We start from the raw sequence: 27,459 nt of genomic DNA on the forward strand, positions 1-27,459 counted from the left end.
ATCTGTTTGGCTGCGTGGGAATTTTGTTTGACCGTCTCACTTAAACAAATTAAACAGATTCAGACAAACAACAACGTCCCATAGGGCTGAGACTGTACCCCACATGCAGGACTATCAGTCAGGATTTAAGACATGAAGTATGTTGGGAAAAAAATTCTCAGCATAACTACACCAGTCTGCCAGTGTTAGATGAAAGACAACTCTCAGCATTCTGTGCATGAAAAGCATCTGCTGGATGTTATAGACTGATGGCAAGCCGCTTGTAGCTTCCGAGAACAACAGGAAATAAAATGACACCGATATCGGAACAATATTGTGAAATTAGTCCACTGTTTTCATAAATCAAGCAATGTTGCTCAAGATTACTGGGTGCCTTGGAAATTAAAGTTTTCTTTAATAAATATGAACTACGTTGGAACTGAAAAGTGGCGAAATATTTCTCTGGCATGCTGCCAGCAAGATGAATCATGAGGGAGGAAATTTGAGGAAGCAATGGCTTGGGGCTACAAATGGGGGTTCAGAAGAAAATGAAGAGCCACGATAGGGGCTTCATAAGGACTCTATTGAAGGGGCAAGGCAGAGGAGGCGCTTTATGAATATCAGAGAAGAGGCATGATTTTGCTGAGAATGGCTGAAGAGAACGATGAATAACAGTGTATGCCATCCAATATTTAAATGAAAAAAACTATAAAAAGAAATAAATTGCAAATGAAAACCAAGCAGTCAAACAGTTTAATTTCCTACCTGGTTGTATTTGGCATTGGCCACGTGTTTGGTTTCCATCCTGCCGTACTGAGGAGGCTTGCAGGAGAACTCCACGAAAAGTAGCAGCTGTTCAAAGATGGCTGGGTACATGACCTGCAGGTTCTCCGGGCCCACACAGATGGCCTGCAGCAGGGAGGGAAGGGAGGAACAAACACTGCTGACATCCACCACGGGACTGCATATTGCATAATTTAGCAGACTGACACATTCTTTCCTGGGCTGAGATGATACAAAATGGGAAGAGATAACTAGCAGGGAGAGTAAAGGCTTTCTCAAAAACACTGAATTCATAGTATAATGCGGACAGTTTAAGATGACTTGGTTAAACAAGCAATCTAAAGACGTCACCTTGGGCTTTGAGAAATTGCAATGGGCACCTTTTACCAATTTCTGACATTTCAAGGCTGAATAAATAAAGTTATCCGAATAATCAAAAATGGAAAGGAGAAAGCGAGAGGAAAGACAACACAGGTCCTCCTGCTGGATTATTTTGCACATATTTGACACCACTAAATCAATGTGACACTCCACTCTGCTCTTATTTAGACGCGATTTTGCAGGCTGTAAAAATGTGTTGTATTTGACATGTGAAAAGCATCTTTGACACCAAACATTTTAAAATTTCCTTTCCCACCTTCTGCAAAACATCCAGCGCAGTGAGCACAGCTTCCTGCAGGCTGGTGAGTACTGCCTCAGTGTAGGAGGGGAGGATGAAGGGCGAGGCATCACTGCTGATAGGCACAGACACAGCCCCATGGAGGATGACCCCTAGCTTTTTCAGATCCTCCATACTAAAGTTGGCTTTGATGTGCTGGTAGAGTGCTGGGAAAATCTGGATCAATGCTGTGAGGAAGGGCTGGCTAGGTATGAAGGACAGCTTCTCCGTCGGGCCACTGGGCGGCCTTGTGCTGTCCGTTCCTGTTCGATACCACGTGTTCCACGCAGACCACCACAAAGCCGAGTCCTCTAATGCCGACTCCTCCCCTGGTGGAGGTGCCTGCAGCTCAGCACCGTTGTACCGCGTCAACCGTTCGACTAGCGAATCCGAACGCACCAGGGGTCTCCCAGGGCCTGATGCTGACAGGGGGTCGATGAGCACAGGGGGGACGCCCATGGCGGCGAGTGCGTCACCTGCTTTGTCTGAGTCTTTAACAGGTGTAACAATCTGTAGGATCTCTTGAAAGCTCTTGAGGGCAGCCAGGGAGACCTCGTTGTTTTTGCTCAGAGCAGCCGACTGAATGTGGTTCAGCAGCACCTCCCAGGCCTCGAAGAAATCCCCTGCAGATACACAGCAAAAAGATGGCACAGTGTGAGGCTGCCAATTAGCAGCATGTGTCAACTGGAAATAATTCTGACATTTAGCACTTTGATATGTGAGGTTTCAAGCCAACATGAGGTAGCTAGTAATTCAAAAGAGCCACATAGCCATAATAATGGTCACAACTGGAGGCATATAAGCCTTTTACCACTGTGCCCTGACATTTTGAATGTCGTACAACCATCCTAGGTTGCCCATTTGATGATCTGCAATTGCCAGACAGTCATTTATTATAGCTATGTTGTATGTAGGAAGAGCAGTTTTCATGTTGGTGCTTTTATGTGTAGTATGCTGGGAAGTTGTTGTATGTTATGAGCCACTTCTTGTAATGAGTGAGTCGAACACAGTTAATGAGAAGCACATGTTCTATTATTCATATCTCCCTGGAAAATTAATCCTGTCCACATGAGGTGTAACTAAATGGGAGGCAGTATAACAGGAAAAACAGCCAGGCTGTTTGTGAACTATTCCTACACTGGGCATAAATTTATCAGTATGTTTCAGTATGTATGTCAGACATACTGAATAACACAAAACATTACGTGTGGGCTCACCCAATTGCTGAAGGAGATACCGTCTTGTGTTAAAAATTCGTGCCACCCCTGCTAGCGTCAGCACCCACGTCTCTGCCCACTGTTTTTCAGCAGTATCGCGTGAGTGGTGGATAAGGATGTTCCCACCACCAGATTCAATCTTCTCTTTGTCTGCTGTGGTGGATGATGTCCTCACACAATCTAGCAACTGGAACAGTACCTAAAGATGACACCATGATATGTAAATCAGCAATAATTTTCATTTAAAAGTGCCAGAAAATGTGCTTTTTTTTTTGGTATATATAACATTGTTGAGAACCTTCTCCAGTGTAACGAAATCTAATGACAAGGACAAATTCCAGCATGTTACCTTCCAGACCACAATATGCCATGTTGGCTGCTGCAGCAGGGTTCCGTGGGCGGCGATGGTGGAGAACAATGTTTGCCCAGCGCTTTTACGCACAGCAGGCCGCGGGTCGACACACAGCTCTCCCAGCTTGGCGTACAGGCACAGCCACAGGCAGTCAAAGGGAGGGGCGGGGTGGAATGGCCTGTTGAGGGTCTCTCCTCTCTCCTGAGCCTGCTTCTGTAGTGCCTCCTCCTCCCTCTCAAGCTCCTGTGTGATGGCTTCACCCCTTTGGAAGAAGTAGTCCGAAATGTTCCACTGTGGGCAGAAAGGGAAGTGGGAATGGAGAATGGGGGTGTAAATTGAACAGGAAAGTTGGTAAGATGCTTCTAGCGGTTAGGCTATCTATTACAATAAAGTAATCTCTGAGGAACTGCCACACCTCAAGAGAAATAGTACAGCAAACCAACAGATCAATATCAGGTTTTTCATGTCCTGAATACTCTATGAAGCATCTATAAAATGTCAGTGGAGCAGTGAAGTGCTGGTAAATTAGATAAAATCATACAAAAAAACAAAAATGGTACATTGTAATTGTTTAATCACACTAAAAAATACCATATTTGTATTGGAAAATTAATATTTCTGTCATTGTTTCACATCTGTTAATTTACCAGTTAGACCTAATCATTCTATGTGTGGCCTCTCAAAAACTCTTGTTGAACAAAAGTTACATTACGCAAGAGCAGAGCATTCACCATTTTCATGACTACTGCCTGCGGTTTCAGACAACACTTGAAATAAAACCCTACAGCACAAGACATCTGCAATCTCACCAGTAAGCCAATGGATGTGAGGCTGATGTTTAGCTCCTGGTTCTGCAGGCCAAAGCTGCCGGCTACATCCACTACGATCTGGAGGCACGTGCAAGGCATGGTGGGTAGGAAGTCTGTCACCACCAACTGCAGGCACTGGAAGGCTGTTCGGATCAATGACTCACTGAAGGGGAAAGAGACACATGGCGCACTTCGGTTTAGTTTCTTAAATTGTTTGAAGTGTATGTGGATATATACAGATAATTAAGTCAAGTATTTGCATTTATCTTAAAACAAGAATTATCAGCAATAACACAAAAGCAAAATAAAATCTTCCTTTTGCTCTTACCCTTGATCATTGCGGATGGCTCCTATAACACCCAAAACAAGGGGCCAGCCAGGCCCCAGGCTGTCACCCTGGCTCTGTAGGATCTGCAGCACACACTCCAGCTGTTTCTGCCGAATGTCTGCATGCAGTACGTTGGACAACTCCTTCAGGGGGTTCAGCAACAGAAGCTGCAGCCGCTTGGGGATTAAAAGAGGGAGTTACTGATTGATTTGTTAAACAACAGTATATTCTTGCTTTGTAAATTATGCTATCGCAACAATGCGCTGCACTCTGCACAATACATATATTCAAAATCTGGCAGACAATAAAGTTATTTTATACACACCGTGTTTCACATATTGTGCCATTGCACTTAGGAATACAGCAACTTGCAGTGGCAAGCCCACACAGTAGAAAAGGCCTTAAAGAAATATTGTGCATTTCTGTGGGAGAGCTATTATGTTTATGGCTCTATGCCGTTCTATTAACCTCCACACAGTTCCACCGTCCTCTTTTCGATAAGCTTTATGCATTTCCCTTTATCTGTCTCACTAAGGTGAAGGTCATGGGCTCTGTGTTTGTGAAAGACAGCAGAAAGCGACTGTAGCATTTCTGTTTTTCACATTTTAAGCATTTGGCAGACACTCATCTGTTCTGACTTACAGTGTGACGGTGGAAGGCATTTCTCAAATGTCAGCACTATAGTGATACCCAGTAAAGACAAACCGTGCTTCTGTCTAACAAAATAGTCCAGTGTCCCTATGACGTTAATAAAATAAAGAAACCTTAGAAGCAATAAAATGTTGCTTTTGACTTAGTTTGTACTCAACATTGTCATACAACTGTCTAAAGCAGAACTTCATTTTTCTTGTTTTGTATTGTTGATCATGTGTTGATTGTGTTGTTTCCTACCTGATTTTGAGCTAGTGGAGGGTCATGTTTGTAGGCAAGCCCTGCTTTTATAAGCGCTGTCAAAGCCTCAGCCCCCCACTCTCTCATTCTGGAGTTTGGGTGCTGGCACACCTGCAGGACACATCACATACACAAATGCAGACACGTGCGCACAATGACAGATCTGACGCAAAAGCTGCTCAGAACAGTTTTTCCCAGCAGTGGTCATAGTGGGTGGGTGTGAAACAAGTAGGTGAAATAAACCACAAACTGTGTGATCGAGACTGGGATCCCCTGTGACAACAGATTATGCTGTGACAGACAGTGGTAATCATGGAAGTATGGATACACATGGAGAGGCCAGGCTGAGCAGAAACCAGTACAACAGTTTGGTACGAAACCTGAAGAATCCCACTAAAAACATTTTAGCTCATCCAAGATCACAATCATCCATCGTCATCAACTAATTACAATTTTTATGGCATCATACTTTTAAATTCTACAGGGGAAAAATAGGTTTGCACAAAGACAGACTGCTGAATGGACACTGTAGTTGTACTGCTTTGGAACTCATATGATCCATGTGTATCCACTTAAAGAATCACATTTTCATCACAGTTTTAATCACAATCTATATCTGTAAAAAAAAAAAAAAAAAAACATACATAAAGGCGATGCACATTTTCTTTGAAATATGAAAGCACTGAATTTGAAGAAGCACGCAAAGAAAGATACCCGGCATTTTTATCTAAGCATACTTTGCAGGTACAGCTTTAGATTCTGCTTCTTTGACAAATCAGGGCTTCACATTGACAAACGTCGCACAATAAGGCAGGATCAAACACTGATAGCGGAGCAAACGTAGTGTGGACACATTCTGACACTGCGAACTCTCAACTCCAACATGTAAATGTCAGATTGAGAGGAAAAGAGAACAGACTGGAATGTTGTGAGAGAGATGGGAGAAGCTGATGTTTATGGGGGAGAGAATCTGAGCTTACCTTCTGCAAAACAAACACGTGTGCAAAGAGAGGGGAGATAGATACAGAAAGTGAGAAGAAAACCTCCAAACACACCTTTATAGATACATAAAAGAGAATTTACAACTACAAAAAGTACATAGTGCACCCTATATCTGTTACAGTGAGTTCACACATATGGATACAAACAACTGGCAATATCTGGCCTCTAATAAGACTCTAGTTCTGTGTGCTGGGCTGAGCATGTCAATCTTTTAACATTGCAGAAACAGTTGTAAAAGCACAATGATGTTAAAGTTCTCAATCAGGCTGGCATTTCTGTCCTCTGACAGTACTGGAACAGATCTGGTACCAGCATCATTTATGGCAACTAGTTCCTGCCTGGCTGCAACTAGCTCTATACCAGTGAATTTTTATAAAGCTGACTCTTTCTCAACCCTCTTCTGTACTGTAGCTGGAATATTTTGAGTCTGTTAAGCTAAACAGGGGTCTCATTCACAGTGAATAGCACCTTGACCTCCTGCTGGCTCTGCTTTTAAAATCCATTTGTGTGAGCAGCCCATTAGTAGCTAATGAATGTGCAAATATACTAAACCAATCACATACTAAAGCTTTCAATAAAATGTATGAGCTAAAAAAAAATCATGCACTTCAGTCTAGCACAAATTATGTCCATCACTCAGAATTTCTAACAAACTGTAACACAAATTAATAACTTTCACCTTTTCATTACTTTTAGACATTTTTCTTGTTCAAGTCTTAACCGCTAGACTGAAACCACTTGGAGAAACAATTTTATTTTTACTTAAGGGGTTCATGTGCTCCAGTCTCCATGGAAAAATGTTATTATTCAAGCCTCATGACTCGGTAAAGTAATCCAAAAGGGTGAAAGGGGCAATTACATCATTCTGACATTCTTTTAACTTCTGACATTCATTATTTTGAGAGATTTGGCGGAAATCTTCAACGAGACTTCCAGTGAGACTATCAGCTGTGGGAAATTTATCAAGCACTAATGTAGCAGATCAGATTCTGTGTATTTGTATCACCTAAGGTAAAATGAAGTAACTTCATGTCGGATCAATGCATAACTAGAAAAATAAATTACATGTTCGAAGTGACAGAAGTTAAATTACTGTGCAACCTTCGCTGACAGAATTATACCTCATTTACTAAGAATTGTATCTATCTTCTTTTTTACTGCATTTGAATGAAATGCAGTCACAATGACGCTGTTTTATAAATACGAGTTTAGCTACACCTCGTTTGCTTTAGTTGTAACTAGAAATTACCTCCAATAAATGACCTGTCAGGGGTCTCCACAGGATCTCAATACGATCCATGTTCACTAGGCCAGTTTCCAGCAGCTTGGCAACCGCAAATAGAGACGGTTCCTGAAATATGTGCAGTAACAGAAAAGTAGACAATTACTGGACACCTTGTATACCAAATGCAAGATCAAATAAAATTTTATGCGATTTTAACAAAATCATATGAAAAAAATTATCCTGAACATCAGTGAAATGCAGAATCTCTTTACCTTGTTATTTCCATAAGCCATTTCCATGGCTTCCAGAGAGAGCGAACAGAGAGCATTGATCAGGTGATGCAGGGACACATCATCCAGGTACCTGGACCACAGAAAAAGAAGATATTACAGATAGATCACATATACATATTTCACTTGATATTAAAATGCTGAGAAGTCAGATTTGAACACGTAGTATTCTTTACAGCGTTTTTAAAGATATCTATTTAAAAGCTTCAGAGTAAGTAATTGGAGTTTCTATACTGAGTGCTCATTCTCAGAGATAAAACATCGATCCTTACTGGGAGCTCTCAAATAATCTGGACAGGATGTTGGAGATGACGGGCAGGTCTGTCATCACTGCTGTGGTCAGCACCTGTTTAGGTTAAAGACACAAACACAGACGCTTAGATGATCCCTTTAAACAATGAGCTGAGAAGCAAAGAGTACAATGCATGCTAAATACAGAGCTTATATAGAAGACTCACTGTACTGGGTCCCTCCACTGCTCGACCAGGCTTCAGGGCACCACCCACCCCTGGCTTAAGCCCCAGGATCCACACTAAGTGCTGGGAGAGAAAAGTGAGAAGATGAAGGAGAGTTGGAATATAAACTAAAAATCACATCAACTGAGAAGGTCACGACTTGTACACCAACGTGCTGCTAGATATTTGTTTTTCCTCACACTTGATATGAAGATATGCAAATGAGAAATTTGCACAAAGCAAAAACACAAACAAAAAAGTATTAAAAACAAGCAACATAATAGAATTTCATAGTTTGGTTTATAGGAGCTATTCTTTGGAGGTCATTTCTTTCCTGACAGACTGTGCAAGTATACATTAACGCATGTATAAATGTAATGGATATTATACAGTATATGGCTTGTCTAATTAGTTATGGCTGTGTGCGGCTACAAGTTAATGTGTGGTACTAGCTGGTTGTATTACCTGAAGTGTAGCCAGTACCAGCTGCCAGGAGGTGCCCAGAACTGCCCCGTGGCAATGTGCCAGGTTCAACAGGGTTCGCATACACTGGATGTTCTTGGCAGTCAGCTGACACAGGAACAGTTATAATACAGCACATTTTAATGCAAACATTATTAGGCATTTAGCTGACACACTTGATCAAAAACAGACCACTAAAATAGTAGAAAAAGCTAAAAGGTTCTGTTTGTCTATAATTATAATCCATTAGTCATGCAATATGATATCGGTCATAACTATATGAATTGCAGTTACAAACCGAGGGAGGGGGAATACATGAGCGCAGCGTAAAGCTAAAAAAACACAATATATTAACATTACTATGGGGAAAATTCTGACTGCAGCATCATTATTCCAAGTCAGGGTCAAGGTCACTGCGCATGTATTTTGAAATGTTATTGCCCTCAAGGGAAATTAGACTCACAAGCATGCCTGACGTGCCTGTGTTAATAACCGTTGTCCCTTACCTGAACGGTGCCTTGAGAAAGAAAGCGTCTGTTTTTATGAGGGTATTATTAGTGGGTGTTGTGCATATTATGCATATTAATAACACCAACAGCCTGGTAAACAAATAGCTTCGCTTTTACCTGAGTATGTGTGTAACTGCTCAGAGAAACCAGCTCAGATGGGACTGCATTTTTGTGAATTAAACATTTAAGTGATTCTGATTCAATGTAGATAAAATATACTATATTGATTACACTGTTTTATGGTATATAATCAAGTATTAAATTAATAATTACAGGATTGAATTTAGTGTCACTCATGTCATCGTTCAGGGTTTGATTTGTTTAGCTGTTTTTCTGGTCTTGACTTTGGTCTGGAGCCCATTTGGACTTTGTCTTGACTTGGCGCCACTTACTTTGAATTTGTCTTGTCCTGTATTCGACTTTTGTGGTCACGACTAGAGTTCTGCTTTAGAGAGGGGGTATCCTCTCCAACAGCTACAGTTTGGTTTCTTTTTGCAACTATTGTCGCTTTACTAGTAGATTATTGTTTGTATAATTGCAAGCCTTCTTTCTGGAAAACTGCTATATGAATTAAAATGTTAAATATCAAGTGTAACCATTGAGTCTTCAAAACTGTGTGTATGTGAATGTGCGTCCTTACCACCACAGTGCCCTGGGGCTGGGCGGTGAGTGGCTGCCCCACAGCCACCACCTGCTGATGGGATTCACTGGAAGGGCTGATAATCTGCACACTCTGGCCCTGGATCGAGTAGGCTGTGGAGAACAGACCCAGACAAACACATGTGCGCACACACACACGCACACAAAAACACAGGAGTCTAGTCTTTCCATGGGGCTCAGTGAAACACACAAACAGATTTTGTAACAAGCTTACGACATGCAAGAAAAGCTTTCTTAATTAACTCCAAGGCAAACATCCATCGTGAGTCGAGACCCAATTTGCCAGCTTTATCTCTACAAGCTGATATGCAAATAGTGAATGTCTGAGCAGTTGGTTTGAGAGCAGCTGTGTGTGCACGTCTACATTCCCCAGACACATTCTCCTTGGTGTTTCTAATTAGAAGCCACAGTGAAAAGTTATGGATTAATGCAATAAGAGAAGGGCAACAGGGACAGGCAGAATGCCAACAGTTTACATGTTGAGCACATCTAACCATACAGGAGATCAGAAGTGCTCATTAATATAACAAACTCACATGACTGGAGGCCATCCTCAGGGTGATAGAGGGGGGATTTGTAATGGTTTGCACTGTTTTCCAGGTATTTCTGATTGTATTTGTGCATGTGTGCAGGTGATCAGATCAGACTTGCGAGGTATAGCTTACATTATTATCTCCATGTAGCTTTAAGTGGCAACTGCAGACTAATACCTTTGCTGGAGAGGTTGGCGGTGTTGCTGCTGAGAACAGTCAGGGCGTAGTGTGGTGGCAGAGAGGCCTTGCAAATAGCCGTGATGAAGGCATCACGAGGTGTCACCAGGCCTAGACGTCCACACAGCGAGGCCATGGTCAGCTCCGCTTTCAGGATGTTCTCTGTGGCCGTTTCATCAGTGCTGAAGACAGAGGAGGACAACAAGGGAAGTAAGAGAGAAGACAGAAAAAGTAAAAGTAGCCTGCTACTCACAGTGGTATTATATGTTCTCATGTCATGTGTATTGTGGCATTAAACAAGTAGTAATATCTTAATAAATGCCATTGGGGGTGATTCACACCTTTATTCAAAGGAAGATGAGATTATTTAACACAGAGGAGAAAAACAAGAAAATGTGTGACATATCCAGACTCAGTCTATATATTTTTAATTGAAAATAGCAAACTTGCTAGTAAACTACATTTTTTAAACTGCTACTTTAAAAAAATGCTTTTATATTATAGCACATAGTCTCCTAAATCATTCGGTCTAAACTGCACTGTATGGAAACAGTTCAAATCCAAGTTAACCTCCTGTGGAATTTTTAGTATTGGAGCACAAAATAAAACTTTACTCACTCACAATACACAGCGCCAACTGTTTTGCATACTATGTAGGTGATTTTTTTTTCTTATGTGTAGCATAAGGTAACTCTCTCTCCTACTTGAATCATTGGTTGTAAACACATAACACGACTGCTGACTACAAAACATCCCTCCCTGAACAGGCAGTGGGTGTATTTACCTGGCATCCAGCAGCAGAGACAGAGCAGCCAGGAGACCACACCAGCAGGCACTGACCATCTCCTCCCACACCAGGTGGGCTCCTGGGACAGAGAAACAGACTATTACTGGCTTTATTCAGGAAATATTTCACTTCAGTTTGGACAGTACCACTTGGACGACATCCATTTCTTATACGTTGTCTGAAAATGTAAAGATATACATGCATAATCCCGACCACCAGGGGTCATAGAAGCTCTACCACCCAGGATTCTAACTGGTTGGACAATCAGGCAGTAAAATACATATTTTATAAATACATTTGTACAGTTTGCACAAACCCATAAATCTCCCTCAAAAATGCTGCTTTTTAGTTTGCTGCACCTGTTCAAACTACACCTCTACTTCTCTGTATATATTTAATTTGACAGTTTTTTTCAGTACAGGATTTTCTTCTTCCTTACACTTTCCCTCTGATCATTCTCACCAGGCTGTGGCTTCCACTCCTGGTCAGGGTGCGCCTCCCTGAATTCAGCTGCTGCCTCCTCCTCCACGGCCAATTCTCTTTCAATCATCGAGGTGATGCCTCTCACCAGGTCAAGCAGAGCACTGAAGGCCACCGACATGGCATAGCCCTCTGGGATGGATGGGGGCTCAACCTTGTCCAGCATCTCTAAACTGGGGAGAAAAGGGAAAGAGGAAAAAAGGTGAGTTAAGTGTATGTGTTAGCATGAAGTTTCCCCCTTTAATTTCTTGTCAACATTGAATACTGGTCAACTGAATTTAACTTTTCTGACAATAATTTTCAAAAAAAAAAAAAGACTCATGTTAAAGTGAAATAATATCTAATTTCAGTTAATTAAAATATAAAGAGTAAAATAACTGACTGCATAAGTATTCACTTAACTTGGGTGTATACTTTTATACTTTTTTACTGAGCCTCACCTCTCTCTAAAGCTACACTCCATCCCGCCTTCGAAACTACCAGCAAGAAACCTAATTACAGCAAATACACACCATTACTGCCTGAGAGGATAATTTAAACAACACGTCTTTGTTAGAGGAAGGCCTCTGGCTAATGTGACTCCCTGTATTTTAAACCTCACTTCCCTGTGAAATGCCACAGACTAATGACAATAGTGCCTTTGATCTCTGCCTGACTACGATCCCCTGCATTTTGGGGAAAAAGTCTTTATCACTGCTTGCAGAATACAGCTTAACAATAATCCTGCAACCTTACTTATATTTATGCTACTTTGCAGCATAGAATAGGTCATTCCTACAACTGTTCACCTGCTCTGAGTATGAGACAAGAATTACATATTTGTTGACACACTGAAGACAATAAAGAAAGGGAAGTCGGAAAGTGGAGCTTTTTGAAGCATAAGCAGTAACAGTTCTTACTATGTCGCCTTGGCGCTGCCCTGAACACTGACAGTCATAAGAGGGATCCAGGTTCCACGGTATTCAAACGCTGCCTGGGTGGTCAGAGTGCCGCTGACTCCTCCTGTCCCTGGGCCGCCTTGTGCTGTGCCCTGAGCCCCCAAACCTGACCCACCTAGAGAAGAAATCAAAGAGGAATGAGGTACGGGAAGAGTGCACTAGTCAGAAAGGTGATATAGAATGAGAAAAAGTACTATAAATGACAAAAGGTATATTGATCACATTTTGAGTTTTCTTATCAACCACGATATGTACGTTTAAGATAATATCTTTATTCATTTATCTCACAGATCTGGAATTCACATGCATTTACACACATCTTTTTGACATCTACTGTACAGAACTTTATATATGGCTTAATGCTCCGTGAAAACAGCTTCAGGAATCCTGAACATTTTTAATTCTAAAAATCAGTCAACTGACCTGCAGGTGCGCTGACAGCAGCAGCGTTGCCCACATTGGGGACAATGAAGAGAGACTGGATGAAGGATCCCAGGGCATTGACAATGTCTCTGAATACCTTAGTGGAGTGCTGTTTCATGTCGTATGACTGGCAGAAAGAACTGAAAAAAGGAAAGAACTCTGAACTTTGTGATACCAGATTAGACACAACAACGAATCGGCCAAATGAGTGTCTGACATAGTGCAGAACTACAATATAAAAATGTCATTCTAAGACAGTTCAGACTCTGCTTGGCTCAAGCTCAGGTGTATGCTATCATGCTCTACTCAGATTTCATCAGACTAAGCTATACTGTCAGACTGTAAGGCTCAACATCCATCAGGTTCACTTTGTCAGTCTCTGTTATACATAGTAGCTGTTAACTACAGTAACTTAAAATAATTTTGCATGTTAAATATTGGCATGATAACCTGAAAATATCATCTTAATGTTGCACAACCATAAAGATCTGTCAAATTTCACACCAGTCTAAAAAGTTAGCAGACACTTTATCAACAAATAGATTGTGTCACTGACTAATTACTAATAGAACTGTGCTAGTGTCACAGTTAGAAATCTTTTATTCCATTTAAACCATTTGTAGTCTGTTGATCTGCTAAGCTTAGCTTCTGATGTTTTGTCTAACAGTAGACAATGCAATAATTACAAAAATATTAGGTATCATGACCAGATAAATTGCATTGTTTGACTTCTAATTGAGGATTCATTATGGAGTGATTGCCGGCAATATTAGGACCAATCCCAGTTTTTTGATCAGTGCATGTGTACAAGATAAGGTAATATGTAACCAAGACAGGAAAAGCAACATTTTAAAGTTCTGAGTCTCCTTATTTGAAAAGCGTACCATTTTTTTTAAAAAGGTTATTTTTACTTACCGTAATAAATGAGGCTGCACACATAGCCTATGGACAGATTCTACAGCCACTGCTCTCAGCCACTGCGGCTTCTCCCCATCCAAAAACTTCACCAGCAGAGACAAGAAGATCTCACATTCAGTCACCTGCAAAACAAACATACACATATAAGACTGGGAAAAAAATTTGGCCAGCTAAACAAAGACAGACTGTCAGGCAAAATCCCTGAATCCTTTCAGGCTTTGAGGAAGCTATTCTAGGGCGCACAATGTGCGGGTTCTTCTTCATAGACATGGGCAACAAGACAAATTTCTATCTCAAGACTTGAAAGAATACCGCTAAATGAAAACAGCTGCAATGCTGAATTACTCAAATGCAGCTAAGCTCATTAAAGTGCCTGGTGCAGAACTAAGACAAAACTACTGCGACGCTAATCCAATCCTAATCAGGCCAGATCAATTAAGTGTATCAGCTCTGTGCTTGAGCAAATCCCTCAGACATGAATCATCCATCGGACAGGGGTTTTGGCCTGTCGACCATCACTGCAGACTGGTCCCTTACCAGTAAGCTGTAGAAGTGCTTGATGAGGACTGAGACCACCCGCAGCAACCTCATGCAGATGGGAAAGTAAGGTTTCTCCACAGGGGCAGGTGAGGCGGCGCTGCTGCTGCCCTGCCGGAACTTGATGTTGGGGGAGAAAAGCTTGATGACAAGGGGACACACTCTTTCCTTCAGCAGGAAACTGAACTCCTGGTGCTGAGTAGGAAACAAAAAAAAAAAGCAAAGGACATTGGGATAAGATCGAGCATAGATCAAGATTCATTATTCATTGAAGACCATTTTGGATCAGTGCACTAAAGCGCATAACTGTGTCCGTAACATCAACCACAACATTTTAAGAATGTGTGCACCTGAAGGAAAACACCAGGGAAATCATTCAGAACAGATTCTAGCAGCTCCAGGCCAAATGTCCGGGTCATCTCTGTCATCCCCACCAGCCAGTAGGGGGCATCAGCATTCACCAGCTGGCACAAGTCCTGCAAGAAGGCACACAACAGAATTCAAAACAATGGAGTGTTCAGTCCTTACAGTGGCTGAAACAGTACATTCACTGAGCTCTGCTGGGAGGATAAGCATCATCACACAAATGTACAGCGTGGGTAAAAAAAATAAATAAATAACATGAGACTTAGACACAAGGGACCATTGAATCACTTTGCGCTAATCTGTGTTCATTGCAGAATTAAAAACTATTAGTTCGTTCTTATTTTCAACAAAATCCAAGGTAATAAGGCTGCCAATAATATTAGTTTTGAATTTCTTATCTCTAGATTACATATGAAGAGATCATGAGCAATGTTTGAAAACCAGCTTAGTTAAAAGTTCCACAGAAGCTGATGAAAGAAGGGCATGTGTGGAGGGTGATCGCCTCCTGGTGGATGTACCTGGAACAGCATGTATGCATCCTTCGCGCTGGGTCTCAGAGTACTAACGGACCTCCGGTTGGTGTTTCCCTGGACAGGAGGAGGCTGCTCCACAATGCCTTGAGGTTAAATACAATTAATATATTACATAATAAAGCAACTAAGTGAGAATACAAGATTAAAATGAGTTAAATCTGTGAGAATTTAACTGTGGCTTTTAAGTTCTTTGAATTTATCTGCAAATATTGAACATCCCTTTAATGCCACAGTGAACCTCCCCTCACTATATAGATTGGGCATTTTCTTCAGACAACATCAATGCCGTCTAACCTTTAAAACGCTCATCCTCAGCCACCATCCTCTCAAACACCACAGTGACGACCTGTCTGACGGTGGCAGCTGCTGTGTTGTTGGTGATGTTGTCCTTGGTGAAGTGGAGGCGGAAACACAGGACAATAGCCTGGGCAAGGAAAAAACAAGAATATTATATATATTATAAACTGAACCCAAGTGAGTTTCTGCTTCAGATGAGGTCCATCTTTAAGAGAGGTAAAAAAAAAATTTATTTCGCCTTAGTTATTCTAGGTCCAAGTATCTTCATGTAGCAAAAGGGTGTCTTTAAAGTTTTGTTTCTCAATATATTAACGAGAAGTATGATTTAACAAGAAGATAGTTTACATAGTTTGACTATGAGTTAAGACGCTGCACACACTGAAGCAAAGATACCACACATCAAAAATGCTGGGTGGAATAAAAGATAAATAATACAGAGAAGATGACTCACTAAGGAAAATGAGTGACTTACATTGATATCTGCCAGTGTTGAGTGTGTACATATAGCATAGATACAAGAGTGAAGGACATATGTATATACTGTATATTAACAGTCTGTCTGATACATTGCTGTGTCTGCCTTGTACCTTTGAAAGTACTTCATCGTGTACAACTGTGTTGGTCGTTAGCAGGACCAGGACCGTCTGTAGAAGTTTCAACTCCTCCAAACCATTTTCCATCAGCTGCCACAACATGTTGATGATGTTCCCCGCCGCCGCCTGTTATGTACACAAGAACTCTTTAGAGTGAAGCACTGATCTTTATCAAAAATGTGTTTGTACATCTTCACTGCTGTGATGATGGACACACACTTGTGGCTGAATATGGGAGGCAGTCCCAGAATTACTAACTTGTAACAAAAAAAAAAAAAAATCAAGTGAGAGTTCAGCCTGAAGTCACTGCCCTCAATCATAGACGCACATAAACACACACTTGTGGGCCCAGCTGGTGGTGCCTGCTTAGGGGTCACAACATCAGAGTTCAAAAACAACAGATCTAGCTGCCAGTTAATGTTGATGTTGACCGCAAGTGACACTACATGTCCTTCCTTGGGTCAAGCTGTCCACAATAAAACTACTCTACATGCATTCCGCCGTGAGCTGTTTTTATTTATACTAACTGGCTGGAGTCACAGGTGAACTTTTGACTTCCATCCTTTGCAAATAACATTGATTTATATTATCAGTGAATCTATTTCATCTGTCAAGTGTTGTATATGTATGTTCTATATAATATTTTTTATTTCACAGCTACATTCAAGATACTTCAGGATTTAACCTGGCCTTTTCTCTTTGTGCAGAGATTTTATTCTACATTGCAGCTAACAGTTCTATCGGGATGCAGTTGGTGTTTGCCTCAAAGTTAACTCAGTTCTTGAATGTCAAAGAATCATTCAGTGACAACAACCTTGTTTTCTGTCACATTTTACCATGCAGAAATGTTTTTGCTTTGTTTTTGTAAAGGTTGATGGCAGGATTTTGAAATGCTGACAGTTTTGTTCTTGGGGTGATTCGCACCATCAGATGTCGTTACCGGTGCCATCAGTCAGAAGTAATTCAGTGTCTGTTCTGTCCTATTACAGTATTTCTTTTCAAGACATTTAAACAGATTTCTCTCTTTTCTCCAAGGAAACAAAATGACATTTGACTATCGCTGCATTCTGTCTACATGACAAAATATATTTCAGGGTTCTCTCCAGTGGCACCGCAAGAATCAGAAAGAGGTTTGGCTTTGTGTTTTGTGGCCCTCAGCTTATAAATGCTGATGTACAGAGTATGAGGCAGAGTGCAGCTTGCAAAGAAAAAGAGACAAATACAATGTTGTATAGATCTGAAACGTGTGTTTCGTAGAATATGTGAAGTGTGTGTCCTAGATGTTTCTTGGGTCTAAGTGTGACGACAGCCACTCCAAGACAAGGACAAAGAACTCTAGAAGAGGGTGAAACTAAACAAAGACAAAGTGCAATCTTAAACCGCAAAAGAAACTCTAAAACTTCAGACTTGCTGAGAAAATCTGCTTCATATACCTACAGGAAAACTACATTTATCATCGCCAGTGTCTTTGAAGATAGGCAAAAATGATTTATCATTCTATTATATGAGGATATTTTTTATTTGTTTCGTATATAAATGCAGACAATAAAAGTGTAAGCAATGCTAAAATACCGCACTGGGCTCTGGGAAATTGAGATGTGCCTTTTTATAAGATATTTTCTAATATGTTATAGCTCACTGATTATTCAGAAATATCTTTAAATAATAATTTGGATCTGTAAAAACACAGATGTGCTTAGTATGGGCTGAAAAGAGACTTGATTAGGATGACACCATGTAGCCTGTCAGGACATTTTTAAAACACATCCACTCTGGTAGTGTAGAACACGACAGCTCCTCTTCCAAAAGAACAGCCTTTGAAACTTATTTTGGTATAATGAAACAAATGACTGACATTGAAATATAGAAAGCCGGGGGTAGCTCAATAAGCCCTTAATATCAGTCTTTTACTTTTATTAACAAGGCAGCTCTGCAGCTCCAGAATACCAGTTTGGAAACAGCTCTCATCTCAGGTCTGACATCAGCATCGTTGTTAAAAGGGCTCAAAATCACTTCACCCATCACATAAGCTTATATAAAACTACCTTTCCATTTAAGAAGTTATTACAGTCACCAATTTCCTAAGACGGATACCTTATTTCACCTTGTTGTTCAGGTTCGTTTAACTGCCACTGCTCATACAGATCACGTAAAACTGTGCGAGCAGCTTAGTAATACATTTTCTAGGCCAATGGTTTCCTCAAATGCAGAAATTCTGTAGATGGCTCCATGAATAGGAGTCATGGAAGAGGGGGTTGGTGCCTTTTAGATGTAGCCAGCAGTGACAGGAATTAATTGGCCGTTCTAATATTTACATTGTCTGATTGGTTATTGATGAGTTGCATTGATCTTTATTTACTACCCCTTGGGATATCAAAAAAGGTGGCTTAGGTGGCAGGTGAACTTAAATTTGTGTATGTGTACACTGAAAGTGGACACAGAACCCTGAGGTCTTTATCAATATACACTTATTTGATGGCTGGCAGTTGAAAATGAACAGTAGCTCACAACCCATCAGATCCAAACGGTGCTAAACTTTGGTACAAAGCAAGATTGACGAGGACAAAACAAAAACCAAAACAATGTTTTTTATACATTCTGTTACCTGAAGCACACAGCCCATCTCAAACTCTATAGAGATGTTTTTTTTTTAAAAATTCCTGTTCTCTAGAAATTTCTTTTCTTAACGCCTACAAGGGAACAACATTCTCCACAAGGACATGAGTATTGACTTGGCACTCTTGGAAATGACAGTCACCTTGTATCATTTGTAAAGTGCAATGACACATGGTGAGGAATCCCGATGAGAGCAAAGACGTCTTACTGAGCTGTTAACAAACCAGCTCACTAAAAAGAAGACTTCAATAATATTTTACAAGACTAACAAAATGAATAACGTGCATGAAGAACAGCCCAAAAGCATAATATATTGGCAATCACACTACTGTTTTTAATGAATTAGTGCAATATTTTTAATGTATTTTTGTCTAATTCATCTTACATTATGCTCAACTTTAATGTGTATACATCTAAACTCTGAACACAGGTTTTCATATAGTGTCAGTATGTATGCAGCAGCATTTTAAATGCCCGGCCAGCTCATGGTACTCACCTCAGATACCACCTCATGGGACATGAGTCTTTGGATGGCAGCCAGACACAGCTGAGTGATCTTTGGCTCTTTGGTGCCACAGCCCATCAGAAAAGGCTGCACAACCTCTGAGCTGTTCTCCTTCAGTGCTGGAGGAAAAGAACACAGATAAAGACTAAACATCTCTGTAGATTTTTTTTTTAATATATGTCCACAGACACAACTTGCGAAGCGAAACACATTTCAGGATGTAATGGAAGACGCTGCCATGTGATTCACTTAATCACATATAAACTAAATAAATTAACGAATAAAATGCCTTCAAATCAATGCAAAATATTAAAAATACAGGTGCAAAACACAACATAACATTTTAAGACTCATTTTAGATTTCAACATTTTAAAGCCAACATGGATTGTTTTGTTGTGTTGTGTAATCAGCTCACATTGAACCATTGAGTTGCATCCATCTACCTATATCAGTATCACCATCGTTTTGGTGTTTCTCCAGTGATTTACACCTGATTAACAGGTTTCGCCATTCAGCCTTTTTATAACTCACTAAGCTCTGTGACAACTAGCAAATCCAATACAGAAACAAAGACAAATGGCCCTGTCAGCAGTGACTTGGTGTACAGTTTACAGTCACAGAAGGGCAGCTGGATGTAGACAGTCATCAGTGGAACTTAGAAAATGTCAACAATGTGTCAACTCGGCAAATGCTACCAAAAGCTGGACTTGTTTGTCAAGACAGCACTGAAAATATTTTCAATTCGAGTCTTGCGACCATATTAATATACAGGCCTCATTCGTCTTTCAAACAATATGACACGATGACTTGTATTGTGGAATCCAAAGCTATTGGCATTTCTCACCACGGGCTGACTGCATACACAAAATAACACAATAACATCAAAATACAGCGGGCAATATCATTCTGCCGTTTGCTTATGCAGCCATGTACTTTAGAGGACAGCGACATTGTGATAACGTCAATGTGAACACAACAGCAAAAAGATTAAGTGTTATCATTAGTCATATTAACTGAAAATAAACTAATATAATCATGCTAAAGTTAAACAGCTCAAAAGAGATTGTAAACAAACTAATCTCCAATCATTTTCAAATTGGAGAGAGCAAATCACACCTCTCAGTTGTGGTTAAACAGCACCCTTATCACTCACCTGCCAGTATGTCTGTATTCCTGGCTGCAATGGTCTTAATCTTCACGATGCCAGACTCTGCGGCCTGGAGGAAAAGAGAGAGGGGGGGGGTTTGACATTTAGGTTACTGTTTGATGTAACATATCAAAAAGTGCTGATTACTACTGCTGGTGGTATACACAGTTTCTTGTAAAGATGGCCACAGGGGAGAAACAGGAAGGTATGGCTGCAGAGAAACAGGAAGGCTGGTGAATGTGCTAAGAATGGGCTTCAGCTTGAGAGGGATGTGCTAGGAGAAAGTGATTTCCCCAGTGAGGTGTCCTGCAGTGCTGAGATGCTAAGAAATGGAAAATGGGGAAGGAGGACTGTCAGAGAGAGAGAAGGAGCAAGAATAGGGGATGACATGTCGACAGACTTAATGCAACCTGTTCTGTGTTAGTGTGCGAAAAACACATCTTAGCAGTCAAAACTGAGGCTGTTCTTATCTCCCTACCACAACCGCAAGCCACAACAAGCCTGTCCAGATCTTCTCTGTTTCTCGCCAACCTCTGCTCCTCCTTTCCCCAGCATTCTTCCCCATCAGTACTCCCCTTACCGGTTCTACCTATTCTCAGTTTTACTCTACCTTCATCGGCTCTCCTTCTCTCCCCATCATTATCATAAGAAAACACCACTTTTAGCCCTACACATAACCTGTCTAAATTATGCAATGTGCTATTTTTTTCATTGTGTAAAAGGCCCAGAAGTGGCAAGAAAGAAGCAAAAGATGAACAATGGTAGTCAGTTAGTGTTGCATTCTGGAAAAATCACAGCATTTGACATTAGTAGTAGGACCAACATTCTCAACTGAGCGGCCAATGGGCCTGCATTACCTTGATGCATTTTTTATGGACTGACTACATGGTCTGACTACATCCTGAGTCTGCATGTGTTACAAATGACTGGAGCTTTGACTCCCTTCTCAAGAACTGCATCATCCCAAAGCGTCTGTAGAGAAATAAAGGATGACCCCAAATTCTAAACACCTTTTTAATTAAGTGATGATCTCTACTCTAACACGGTGAAAATGATCTTAGCAGATTAGTGAAAAAAAAAACAACAACACAACTTCCAACTCAGAAATTCTCTAAGTGTATGATATTAAATCATACTGTATTTACAACTGAGTTCCTTTGGATCAGACACGCTTGCAACCATGCAAATGCCCGGTACATTGAAGCAGCTGTAATATTTCATCAACAACATGATTGTATCACCTTAACATACCACTGGAACGGCCACAAGGTCGAGCCACTGTGGAGGTCAGCAATTAAAAACCTGCCAAACTGCCAGTAACCAAGCAACCACAGGTTAGTGGGTTGGGCTTTCCATAGAAACTGAACTGCCTATTAGCCTGCAGCTCCTTAAAAAGTTAATCTCTTTCAATGCTAGCCTCCCTCTTCTCCTTTGTTCCTCTAACAGAGCTGTAGGTCTGTACAGGGCACTGAGAAGCGTATTTTCAGTCCTGAATAACTGCAACCCTCCTGTTGCTACTTCTGATATTCCCAGTGGCAGAGCCCATAATATGCTGGAGCTATGAGCTATAAGTGAAAAGGCAAGAGTCAGAACTGCAAAGTCTAGTACACCCAATATCAGTCAATCACGTAAGTCATATAAGTCAAATACACCCACTTTGGCCTGAAGAGTTTCTGGCTGGAATTATTAGCTATTAAATGTATCAGTCAATTAACAGAACATTAATGCAATACTAAAAATCTGACACTATTTTGCGGGCATGTCAAAATATGACTCGCTGTTAGTATTATACTGTTAATTGAATGCTTACTTGACTTTAAAGTGTTGGTCATATAAAACAATGTATTTACAGGCATCACTTCTGGCTGGACAAATTAATAATTAAAATAATTGTGAGGACTTGTGCTTCTGGTTTTCATATATTTTTTCACCTTTGAACCTGTGATGCTTTACAAACAATTTTATATCACAACACATCTGCAACATGTATACCAGCTGACAATCTAGTTGACTAAAATGACTCACTCAGAAATTCTTCATCCTGTAGCACAAGGACAGCGAGAAAGATAGGAATTCTTTCTTTAATCGCAAAGATATGAGAAGGGTTTCAAGTCCCATTCAAACACTGTAGTTATGATGACAGAATTCTTTGTACCTATCAAAAGGCCAGGCTTTGCCACTGTACAGATGTATATCTAAAAGCAGAAATGAAATTAATTGCATGGTTGGGCTGAAGGACTACTAAAAGTATACGCGAGGATTGTTGACCCTGATGATGATAAAAAGTGATAACTTTAAGTTGTGATTTAATGGGATAAAATTCTCTGAAATCTCTTGAGGCTGAGGATTATGAGATGCATAAAAGCTCCTTGAAAAATAATTTTAAAAGTCTCACCTATCTACTGCAACTCCTGAAAATTCTGTTTTCCTCGTCGTAAAATCTGTGACTCAGTCAAGAAGAACCAGCAAACCAATAAATGCCTCTAATTAGTAGCAGATTGTGTTTCCTTAGTTCAGCCTCCAGCAGAACCATGTGCTCCAACTTCAAACCCATTACAAGGACTGCTCCCAAATGAAAAATGTCAGTGCTTTTGCACAAAACCATGGAACTCTCCACAGAGAAAATCTCCCATTGGGTGATTCGCACTGCTGACTGAAAAGTGTGAAATCTCTCTTTCCATGTAAACACATATTTCCACCTACTTCATAGAAAGTGCTGTTTAAGCTTCCATGTTCCTGAGATCTATTACTTCTCTTTGAAAAGTGTCAGCATTATGAAGTCACCACTGCCATGTGGAAGGAAATACCACCGTCCTGATGATGTCATTATGTACACAGAGCAGCAGCGGGGTTATTGTATAAAATATATCTTTCATCAGTCTTTCAGAAGAGCTAGAGTTTCTGGAGTTTTGTCTGTATTGTGAAGTAGTCATATATCTAAAATACTGCTCTGCTATACAATAAAGTTTCTAAACCTTATAATTTTAACTACAATAGAAAGGTGATTATTTTTATTTTGTTAGCATTCAAGCAGCATCTTGACAAAACTCATTAGTTACTGCATGATTGCTACAAAATCATTTTGTATATAGCACAAAATACTTGCCATAATCATCATGAAAGACTCTTGAGATGTGTTATTGATGGCCGCAAACATAACTGTTTCTCAGTTTTTGACCAAAATAAATCATAGGAACTGGGAAACTAAAGCCTCAGAATTTAAATTTACAATTTTGCTAATTACAGATTGATAAAATAATTAATTTCCCAAAATATAGTCATAACAAAATTAATTTCGGTGCATTTACTCTAAAAAAGACACATATTTGCCACCTTAATCATTGGTTACCTTTTAGCAACCAGTAATATAGCGATCATCTACATAATTTTAATATCAAGTCCAAAAACTGTACCAAAAAAGACAGGAATAACTGTGGCAGGCAGATACACTACATATCAGAAAAAATCACAACACTGAGTAGAAAGTAACACTAAATACTGGGTTCTGGGATCCAAGAAATGTCAGTGCCAAGAAAAACTAAGAAAAGATCAGGAAGTCTTCAATACTTTCAGTTCTTCTCAAGAGCCGTGTTTTTGTGGAGACCCTCAAAGCGGAACTGACCACGTCCACGAACCAGCTCATGTCTTTGAAAAGCAACATTAGTGAAGCTCATCACAGACTGACTTCCTTAGAAACATGCTGTGAGAGTGTCTAAACTCAGCAGTTTTCTGGAACTGACTTTGCATGTTGCGAAAAAGGGCTTATTCAGTCAGATTTCCAATGTCGCCAAATCATCCCTGCTTGTTGCTGTTACTTTGTGTCTGTGCAGCCTACATGACCTGTCTAGCAAATGAGTTGAGCTAAGCAGTCTATACAAAGGTTGCCCTTTCATTAATCTGCAGGTTTTCCCCCACACAAGCAGGCACATTTAACTGTGAGCTACATACAGGACCTGACTCATGTACAGAGAGTGGAGGGCTGGCTGGCTGATGTGGTTTCACTGACTGCAACTCAATGGAAGACGGGTTCTGAGTGTGATGTTATGATACAAAAAAAAAATCAATACGATTCTTCATGGCCGTTCTTAACCCTGAGAAACCACTGGCTGTGGTGCAGTGTCACTGTGGGAGATGAACTGAGAAATGGAAGAGGAGGAATTGGTGAGACGATTGGCCGGGAAAAGATGCCAGAGCTTTTTCATTCTTCTTTTGCAAGAGGCATACAACAATTTAGTATTTAGTTTTGTTAAGTTACCTAAAAACATGATTCTCTTAAAAAAAAAAAATGCAACTAAACCAATAAAAACTTGCAGAAAATGTAGGTAAGGCAAATAAAAATGCATTTTTTTCATATGACATGAAGGAGCTCTGTTAAATAAATTTAAATTCTTAATAGTCTACGTTGGTGGGCTGAAACAGCCAAACAATTAATTTAAATTCAAACAGTGACCACCAGCACTCAGCTTATTTGTTGCACAATAACATCTCAGCAAATATACCCATGACAGTCTGGAATGGAAAGGTTATTCGTATCACAACACCATCAATCAGAGCGTGAGTGAGCTCAGGTTGTGGGCAACATCAAAGAGGATCTCTGCACGGCTCTGATCCCTGAGGGAAGGATGCTGGTCAGGACCAGAAAACCTAGGTGATACTAAATCAATATTTGAAGCAGATGCTTCATAAGGCCCACGGGCGTGGGCCAACAAGCCGCCTAAGATGTGATATCAGCTGTAAGCTTTTTTTAATCTGTCATTTTGAATCATTCAGCACTGAAGTCAAGGGACTGAATCTGTAGTGAGAGGAACACAAAGGAACTGGAAGCACTTGCTGAGCTTTTTCTCTTTTTCATTTTAACATTGCTTTTATCCAAGGTGAGACCTGAGGTAAAACAAACCAAGCTGGTCTTGCCTGATATGCATGGCCCAGCTGAGCTGATTTCTGTCGCCACAAAAGCCCCACATGCAGTAGAGCATTTCATCAAATGACCTGTGTGACCACTGTTACATATGCAAGCAAACAGTGGACATGCTATACCTGGGAATTACAGGGAGTTAAGGCCGACTGAGATGGCGTCAGCTGAATTAGACAACTTTGGCAAACACCCGCCGTTCTCTGTGTGCATTTCCGTGACAAGTAAAATAATGGAATATAATATATACCCACACAGTCAGGAAATGCAATGCAACCAAACCATGACAGAGAGTGAATAGGGGTTGTGTTTGTCCAGTAATATCAGCCTAACACTTCAATTATGTTCATTATATTATTTCTTTATATTATAAGAAAATAATTACATTACAGATGTAAATGAACTGTGACCCAGCTCCATGGACTGCTGAACACTGAGCAAGTAAAAAAGAGAGCAGTATCTGGGGTGAAGTGGAGTCATGAAAGCTGTGCTGACTGTCTTCTAAGTGTGAATCTGGCAATACACATACTTCTGTAATAAGCCCCGTGAATGGACCTCCTTGTACTATTCTGCTCTCCAAGTAAGTCATTAAGTCATCAGAAATGTCACCCAGGCTGGAACACAACAAAGTTAGTCAGCAGGCACTAAGAGCACAGTAAGTCATTTCAAGGAATAAAAACAAAACGCTTGTATGAAATCGCTCTTGGCTCCGTCAATACTGGCAAGCCTGTTGTGAAACCAACTTGCAAGGTCAGATCCCAGACACATCTGTGGGGGTCTTCTATGACTAAAGTCCTCAAGCAAAACACACATTCTCTTTGTGAGGTGATGCATGTTAAAATATATTCTTTATCAGATGTTTGTTCACACAAATCACAAGAACTGGCTTCTAAGAAGGGGAATCTACGTAGCCATGCTAATATCATGTTTGGCTTTAAATGTGAAGCTTATACATGTATTTATGATTTCTGCAGCTCACTGCATATAATGGGTGATCACACAGTGCAAAGTAGGAGGTGTAAACTATTAACTAAACTATCATTTAATCCATTGTGACCTGAAGGCAGACATTTAAACACTCCTTTACATTTTAAATGAAGCTTCAAGCTAATCTTAATTGCTGGTTCAGCCACATGTGAAAATAAATGTAATCTCACTTGATCTATGGTACAGCCAGTCCAAACACTGGATCCAGTGAACGCATCTCAGAAATTACTTGATGCCAGTCAAAACAGGTAGCTAGATATGCGCTATTATGTAAATACAAACCTGAGCCAAATGAGTTTACTTAGCTGTTATCCAGTTTAACATAATTAACCAAAACGTGACACAAAAGCATTGGTTACTCCTGTATCTAACCGCCTAGTAGGTATGAAGGCCCAGCAGCTGACACAACTTTTAATTCAGTCGTACAGTAAGAGGACCAGTCAGTGTCCACAGCAGACAGCAGAGGCCCAGCAGTCGGTGGGGAAACAACCGAGTGTGTAAAAGCGACATTATTAGAGACATAAAAGCATATTAACAGACGGGACGAGCAGCTGAACACCGAGGCAGCGGCTCGGTGCAGCTAACTAGCCGGCTAACCTCTTTGACTGGAGGGAATTTCTTCTTGCACTCCATAGACAGAGACCGCAGGTCCGTCTGCATGTTCTCCAGCAATTTCTTCACCGCTTCGGGACTGCTCGTCGACATCTTTGACGGCGTCTTCGACAGAAATCTCACGAAACTTTAAACGTTAAGGAATGCGGGAGCGCAGTCGCCCCCCACCCATCCACCGGCGGGGATATAATCCGTCGCTACTTTATTCGCCTCCCTTGGAGAAAATAAAAACGCCGCGGTCCATTGACACGGTATCCCACTTGTGTGCTTCGAGCGGCCGTGCAGCAGAGCAGCGATGACACCGGCATACGGTCCCCCTCCTCAAAGCCCATTGACGTTAGCTTCACGGAGCAGCATCGTTAGCCGGAATATTTGCTTCTCTCGGCTGCTCACTTGGCGAAGAAATTTGCTAAATTGAGCAGTCTGCCATCAGCGGCCGTGTCAGCTCCACTTTCCTTCCCACAATGCTTCGGTGGA

At 40.7% G+C, this 27,459-nt stretch overlaps 1 protein-coding gene across 2 annotated transcripts in view; it reads right to left on the bottom strand.

Moving 5' to 3' along the window:
* Positions 1–27,459, bottom strand: part of mon2 (MON2 homolog, regulator of endosome-to-Golgi trafficking) — a 34,729-nt gene extending 7,270 nt beyond the window's left edge. For both annotated transcript variants that reach the window (XM_023284198.3, XM_023284196.3), the window contains exons 1-27: positions 26,968–27,459; positions 20,478–20,541; positions 19,315–19,442; positions 16,197–16,328; positions 15,607–15,736; positions 15,298–15,395; positions 14,764–14,889; positions 14,414–14,608; positions 13,874–13,998; positions 12,959–13,098; positions 12,497–12,650; positions 11,580–11,770; positions 11,115–11,196; positions 10,331–10,512; positions 9,601–9,713; positions 8,455–8,559; positions 7,993–8,073; positions 7,807–7,880; positions 7,517–7,607; positions 7,269–7,370; positions 5,018–5,128; positions 4,127–4,302; positions 3,799–3,961; positions 2,987–3,280; positions 2,638–2,836; positions 1,400–2,043; positions 745–888 (exon numbers count right to left, since the gene is read on the bottom strand). In XM_023284198.3, the coding sequence (XP_023139966.2) occupies positions 745–888; positions 1,400–2,043; positions 2,638–2,836; positions 2,987–3,280; positions 3,799–3,961; positions 4,127–4,302; positions 5,018–5,128; positions 7,269–7,370; positions 7,517–7,607; positions 7,807–7,880; positions 7,993–8,073; positions 8,455–8,559; positions 9,601–9,713; positions 10,331–10,512; positions 11,115–11,196; positions 11,580–11,770; positions 12,497–12,650; positions 12,959–13,098; positions 13,874–13,998; positions 14,414–14,608; positions 14,764–14,889; positions 15,298–15,395; positions 15,607–15,736; positions 16,197–16,328; positions 19,315–19,442; positions 20,478–20,541; positions 26,968–27,075 (4,152 nt within the window). In that variant the 5' untranslated portion in view covers positions 27,076–27,459. The remainder of the gene's footprint in view (positions 1–744; positions 889–1,399; positions 2,044–2,637; positions 2,837–2,986; positions 3,281–3,798; positions 3,962–4,126; positions 4,303–5,017; positions 5,129–7,268; positions 7,371–7,516; positions 7,608–7,806; positions 7,881–7,992; positions 8,074–8,454; positions 8,560–9,600; positions 9,714–10,330; positions 10,513–11,114; positions 11,197–11,579; positions 11,771–12,496; positions 12,651–12,958; positions 13,099–13,873; positions 13,999–14,413; positions 14,609–14,763; positions 14,890–15,297; positions 15,396–15,606; positions 15,737–16,196; positions 16,329–19,314; positions 19,443–20,477; positions 20,542–26,967) is intronic.

This window comes from Amphiprion ocellaris, chromosome 3 (genome assembly GCF_022539595.1).
Source record: "Amphiprion ocellaris isolate individual 3 ecotype Okinawa chromosome 3, ASM2253959v1, whole genome shotgun sequence".
In the NCBI taxonomy this organism is placed as follows: Eukaryota; Metazoa; Chordata; class Actinopteri; family Pomacentridae; genus Amphiprion; species Amphiprion ocellaris.